Source organism: Hylobates moloch, unplaced genomic scaffold, assembly GCF_009828535.3.
Source record: "Hylobates moloch isolate HMO894 unplaced genomic scaffold, HMol_V3 SCAFFOLD_2, whole genome shotgun sequence".
Taxonomy (NCBI): domain Eukaryota; kingdom Metazoa; phylum Chordata; class Mammalia; order Primates; family Hylobatidae; genus Hylobates; species Hylobates moloch.
This window is the reverse complement of record NW_026652277.1, coordinates 65,969,554-65,976,251: the sequence shown is the minus strand read 5'-3', so window position 1 is coordinate 65,976,251 and position 6,698 is coordinate 65,969,554. Positions and strand designations below refer to the sequence as shown.

Below are 6,698 nucleotides of genomic sequence, written 5' to 3'. Positions count from 1 at the left end.
TTGCTGTTATTTGACCATTATTTTGCTGCCAAAAATGGCAGCAAATTCACATGAATACCAAAAATTCACATGAATCAATCTAATAACAATCATAGCTATGTGTAAAATTTTTAGAATGTTCTCTGCATCTATTTTTCTATTTAAATAGAGACCTCAGGTTGTAACACTAAAATGAGAAAATATCACACGTATGAAAATTCTTAATATCTGTTGAATCTCGAAGCATGTAAATCCTAGTGTGATCTGATAGCCCTGCACATATTTTATGAAAACTGAGTATAAAACTTTGTCAGGATGAATGCACTTTAATGCTTTAAAGTTTGATCTCACGAATCTCAACAATCAAATGACTCCACTTGATTTATATATGTACATTTTATTAGAATTCTTCAGAACTGTCAACAATTGGACAACATACAGGAATAAAACACGTGGAACACCAACATCCTTTAATCTTACACCGCTTATGTATTTACACATAAAGTTACTGTATATATAAAAAATATTTTCAAGGACTCATGGGCTTGGGAATATTCAAAAGACATTATTGCTACATTTCAATATTTACAAAAAAAGCCACAAAATAATTTCAAACATTAAGCCACTGCAAAGAAACATCTGATGTAAGAAAAAATTATAAAAATATAAACTTTCAAGAATATCCAAGACAAAACTCTCAATGAAGTGCCCCTGAAGTACCTAGACATCTATAACTAACAACCACTTTTCTTACTATCATTGAAGTCAACAGAAACACAAAGGAATTTTTCGGACAAAGTATGGCAAACAACAATCTCTTGGGTGACAACACAACCCCAAAATCTGTTAACTTTGGAAAGGTGCGAGAGCATAGCACTCCAGTGCAAATGGTTACTTCCAGATAATGGCCACAGTTCTCTAAATGTAGTCTAAGAAACGTAGAAGGGGGAAACCATAAAGGCAACATACCTGAATCTTTCAAGACGACACACAAACTCTGCCATGTACATATTTGCCTTTTATATTGGGCAGTGAGGAAGGGGAGTTTTTTGTTTTGTTTTGCTTTTAAAGAGGTAAACTACAAGAATAATATCTAGGCTACAGTCTAAAGGGTAAAATTTAAATGTTTCAGTGAGACAGTAGCATTATGGAAGGTCTAAGGAACAGGTACAGTAAGATGAGTCTAAATAACAGAGTGCCTTAAGTGCAGGTGGACTGCAAATACATAGGGACTGATGCCTTCCACTTCCTCTGCACCGCTATGGAAGCTTCTGGTAAGCTACTCTAGATAGCTATGTGGAAAGAAACAAGAGCAGTACTAATAATGAAAGCCAAGTTACTTTTCGGGTACTAAAGGACCCTCTTGGACTCAGGGCAAAAATACCCCTCCAAATATTTGTCTACACACATACAAACGTATACACACATATATAGATACTGGCCCGGCGTCCAGGACATGCCTGTGAAGGAGGCTAAACCTAAACTTTATTTCCTGCTACATAAGAATTCAAACTAAGATGGCAGTGTCTTCTCACTCCTGTGGGAGCCATGCAGTGAAATCAGTAACTCTGTCAAACAGCATCAAATCCATTGAGTACAATGCCATTCTGAAGCTGATAGGCTTGTTCCACAGAATCTATAGAGTAAGTTCATCAGCTAAAAGAGGAGATTTTGTTCAGACTGTGCTTTGTGGTTATATTGTTTCCTTAAAAAATGGTATTAACTGTTTCCTTCAAACTTATATGGCTCTTAATCTACTTCTATACACAGTGGACATAATGCCAGGGTTGTATACAGAAACGAAACCTTATGGTGTTTTCCCCTCAAATGTATGAACACGGACAATTTATAGATGCGTATATACAAGTGCTGGCTAGGGAGGCCTTCTCTCCAATTCAATGCTCTAATAGCAAACTCTATTTAAAAACCAGGTCAGTAGTATAAAAGCTCATGCAGTGGTCCACAGAAGAGCATCTTTTGTTCACACTTGGGGATCATTTTTTTCATGGCCTACGTCTCATTCCCAGCATGAAATACTAGATTTCTTAAGCCCAGGTGTTCATACTCTGTCCTTTGTTCTAATGATGTTCTGTTTTCCACATAAAGGACTTAGGTTTTCAGCTTCTAATCTTGTATCATCATACTACTATGGATGGTTCTGAAGGCCAAATGTGATTACTACCATTTATTCAGGCAAACTATCAACCATATTTTTGGGCAGAATTGGAGGAGCCTTGGAAAGGACTCTGGCCCCCAGCCCATACCTCCCTCACTTTTTCCAAATCAGAATGTTTTCTGTTCATGGTAGAAGCTATGTTGCTATTGGGAATATATACAGTTCGAACCTTTGCAATAGGACGGTGGCTGATGACAAAAATCATCGACCACTAAAGTGTGCTCAGAAAGACAGGATTGCAGTGGGGTGCCCACTATCCTGGAGTTGGATGCAAGTCGAAAGAAAAGAAAATATCCATCATGGAAGCCAAAAGAAGAGGAGATCATTCCTGGAGGGGTGACCCAAACACTCATTCTGCTCAGACGTCGTCGTGCACAAGCAGAGGCTGGGAGGAGGAAGCGGTGCTGCCGACAGAATTGATCCGCACAGAATGGTCCACCACGGGCTTCTGTCGGTTGGGGCTGCAGTTTGCTAAGTTGGAGTAAATCTGGGGAAAACAAGCCCGTAGTCAATACGCCAGTCCCTACAATGAACACAGCAACAAAAGGCATACTTACGGTGTCAAGATCACAACCGATGGAAACTCTTAAGAGAGAAGTGGTTTACAAGAACTTTGTGGCCAAAACCCAAGTCATACTGACAAAACAAACACAAGCTTGTTTTCCCCTTCAGTTTTCCAAGGAAATAACTGTATACAAGAAGTGGGGACAAAACATGCACAAGCTTAGCTCTTCCAATAGGGCACACCAGGCAGCAAGCACTATCTAACCTATTTAAAAGGCTTGTAAATCTCTACAGCCAACTACAACCCAACAACCAATGTAATTTGCTGAGAAACCCATGGCCCTTCCAGGGGTCTCTTGTCAAGAATCAAAGCAACTGGGTGGAAAATGCTGTTTAATTTGAAACATGCTTTGACACCTAGAAGAACAAGCTTTAACCCAAAAATTATCAGTGGTGTGCTATTAGGAAAGGAAAGATAGCTCCAAGCACACAGCCCAGTAAAGAAAGCAGCTTAAAAAAATCTGAGTCAAAGTATCACTAATTCGTGCTTAAAAGCAAGAGAGGAAATAATGGATTTGAGTTTTCATTCCCCCACGCTTCCCAAATCACTGGGAGGGATCTCCCAACTTCAAACAGCTCTTCATTCTATATGGCTTGTGGGCATGACAGCTATCTGCCATTTTCTGGCTATGCTTGTTTGATCAGAAGGCTTATTTCACTGCAGTAACAAGCTGTCTTTTCTATGCTTTTATTCTAGTTCACATCACCCCAACCCTCCAAAGGATGCATGGCCCTGACATGTGAGAGGGAGAAAATACTGACCCCATGACCAGCATTTGACATGGGGGAGGAAACACGGCAAATCCTTATGGAAACTTCTACTTCCAGTGAGTACAAAACTCTCCACCCTTCCCCCTCAATCTCACATCCTTCTTTGGCTCAGAACAGGAGGGCTGGGCAGAAAGAACTGGTTTCCATTGCTTTACTTCCCCTACCTGAAGCCCAATTTGCAACCTAAGATGAGGAGAGAAGGGGTTGGGAGGTTAGTCCTCACCCTGAAAGCCTGAGGAGGAGGAGGACACACCTGGAACTGGGAGAAGGGGGATCCTATGCCTGGCCAGGGTATACTCACGTGATTGGTGCTCTCTGAAATCTGCTTCTCAATTAGCTGAACAATTTGCTTGAACGTTGGTCTTTTTAGGGGATCCGCATCCCAGCAAGTCTTCATTATGTCATACCTGTAAGACAAGGGCCATTTCCTATCCCTCCTCAATGCCCTCAGCTTGTTTTCAAATGTATGGGCATCCAGCAACTTCAGTAATAATTCCAAGGCTATGTGACTGGACATACGGACTGACAGACAGATAACATAAAACACTGCATGTATGAAATGTTGCTGAAACTTTCTGTATTTTTGGTGACAAGAGATTATGAAAATAAACTACAGAAATGACATTTGACCAGTGTCATAAAGAATCCAAGTGACATTTCAAACTGTGTTATGAAAACCCTCAACATCTGGGTTTCTGTCTTTAAAAAGAACAATAAAAGGGAAAACATGATCTAAAGGAAAAACTTTTTGGCTCTTACATTTCTGCAGGTGCATGTTCAGGGCTGAGCATCCGGAAGCCCTCCTTGATCATCTTGTAGAACTTAGAATCGACCGGCATTCCAGGATAGGGGCTGCTTCCTGAGACACAGTTTGCAAAGCAGTGTTAATCACAAGGAAGCAGGACACCAATGAAACCTCAAGAAGATGCTCTGAGTCTAATGAAGGTGACTTTGGCAAGGATCATTTTACCTAAAGAGAACAGCTCCCAAAGAAAAATCCCATAGGACCAGACGTCACTTTCAAACGTGTACACACAGTTGAAAATGCTTTCAGGTGCCATCCACTTCACAGGTAGTCGAGCCTGTAATAGAAGCACAACAGAGTCAACAATGTTAATTCAGAAGCTCAACAAAACTGAACAGAAGATATCCTTATAGATGCTGCTGTTGCTGAAATGTGGGGTGATAACTTGAGTACCATCTCACAAAAACCTTTTACCTATATGATCTCAGATGATCCCAATCACCTCTGAAATACATGGCTCACAAGTGCATTATCCCCATTTTAAGATGTGAACACTATGTCAGTACGGCATGGAGATTGAGCACAAACGTCAGAGACAGCCAGACATTTTAGCCCTGGTTCCACCACGGGCCTTAGGTAATGCAGAGATTTGTTAGTTTCCACTGAATATGTCCCTCTCCTTCCTTAAAAAGACAAACACGGCCTCTCACAATTAGGACTACATTTCCCAGCCTCCTTTGCAGCTAGCTAGCTGTAGTCAGGTGACTCGGTTTTGGCCACTAAGTTGTAAGTGCTGTATGGCAGCTTCAGGAAAACCTCCTTACAATATAGCTGGCACGTGCCCTCTGCCCTCTCTTCTCTAGTGCAAGGGCCCCCTGCCTTCTGGATGTGATGGCTGGCTATCTACCTGGTGGTCATCTTGGACCATGGACATGGGGGTTACACCCAGGAATGGCTAAGCATGGAAAGGAAAGACTTGGCCCGGGTACTCCATGGAACCTTTATACCAATCCTGGCCTGCTACCCCTAGACTTCTTTTATTTTGGGTTTTCTGTCAAAACCCAAAACTTTCTCTAATACACTGGGAAAGTCACTAAAATATTTGTAATTAAGCCTCAGTATCTTCTTCTGTAAAACAAAATGAATACTTTTAATTTCATGAATTGTCCTGTGGGTTAAATAAGATAATGTGGGTAAAAATGCTTAGCACCGCCTGACTCAGTGCTATCTGAAAAATTGCCTAGAAGAAAGGCAAGTACTTGATAAACAGTAGTGGCTTGTGATCACGACTCTTTGGAGAACGCTCTCCATTAAAGTTGAGCTAAACTTTCTGTAACTATTCCTTTTAGATGCATTCTGGATTCCCAATCTTAATCTGCCACAAAAAGCTAAATCAGTCCTTCTCTTAATTCACTTAGGATTGAAAACTGGGAAAGCTTTTTTTTTTTTTTTTTTTTTTGGTGTTAAGGTTATTTTAGTCAGTTTACAAAAACAAAACAAAAAACTTCCGATATCCCTTCCCTTCCCTAGATGTTGTGCTAAAGTTCCTATAAGGGCTCCTAACCTGAGATCTATGGGTGTCAAATTCAGGGGCCTGTGAACTTGGAAAGGAAAAATGGCATCCTTATTTTCGCTAATTTCTAGACGAAATTTAGCATTTCTTTAAATTACTAGCAAAGGTGATAAACCACAGTAGTATCAGCTGTACCTGTGACTTTGTCATGAACAGGAATCATAAATATCTTCATATCCTATTAAGTCTTTACAGGTATCTCAAAATCATATTTACATTAATCACCACTCTAAAATTACAGTGGTTTTTAGAAAAGATAGCAAAACCCACAATTACTTTTACACCAACCTAACAGAGCCTGTTACTGTCTGTAGTAAACACATGTACTGACATATCATAAATTTACTTAGTATCTTGAGAGCTATTTCGATTTAACTGTTTTCCTTGGTATTCCTATGTATTTCATCATAGGCGTTGAAAACAGTGTTCCGATAAGGGTTCCATAGGCTTTACCAGACTCTAAAAGGGGCCATGACATGAAAAACAATGAAGAACTCATGTGAAAGGAAAGAACTTCAGAGAACCTGACACAACAAGGAGATCTCAAACGATGATGACAAAAATGCGGGGCAGTAACATATGTGAGTTTCCTTGTTCTTATCTTGTTCCAGAAATTCTCCCTACCCACTAGCCTGGTGAAAGCGACATCTGTGATTGGTTAGTTCAACTGACTTGAACTGGAGTCTACAATCTGGAAGCCTGATAGAGCCAACCCCTCTGTCAATTCAAACTAAGGTCACTAACCAATAACAAGACAGCACGTAACCATCGTCACGATTATTTAGATCGTAAATAAGACATCTATGAAGAATAGTAACAATATGCCTGGCACTGTTGTAAGCACTTTACATATATTAACTCATAACTTTCTGAGTCAGGAATCACTATTA

The 6,698-nt window shown here is 40.2% G+C and overlaps 1 protein-coding gene across 4 annotated transcripts in view; it reads right to left on the bottom strand.

Annotated features, from left to right (window-relative positions):
• Positions 1–356: 356 nt before the first annotated feature.
• The window catches only part of KIT (KIT proto-oncogene, receptor tyrosine kinase), an 82,574-nt gene continuing 76,232 nt past the window's right edge, over positions 357–6,698 (bottom strand). For all 4 annotated transcript variants that reach the window (XM_032151289.2, XM_032151304.2, XM_032151280.2 and 1 more), the window contains exons 18-21: positions 4,461–4,572; positions 4,250–4,349; positions 3,792–3,897; positions 357–2,642 (exon numbers count right to left, since the gene is read on the bottom strand). In XM_032151289.2, coding sequence (XP_032007180.1) covers positions 2,514–2,642; positions 3,792–3,897; positions 4,250–4,349; positions 4,461–4,572 — 447 coding nt within the window. In that variant the 3' untranslated portion in view covers positions 357–2,513. The remainder of the gene's footprint in view (positions 2,643–3,791; positions 3,898–4,249; positions 4,350–4,460; positions 4,573–6,698) is intronic.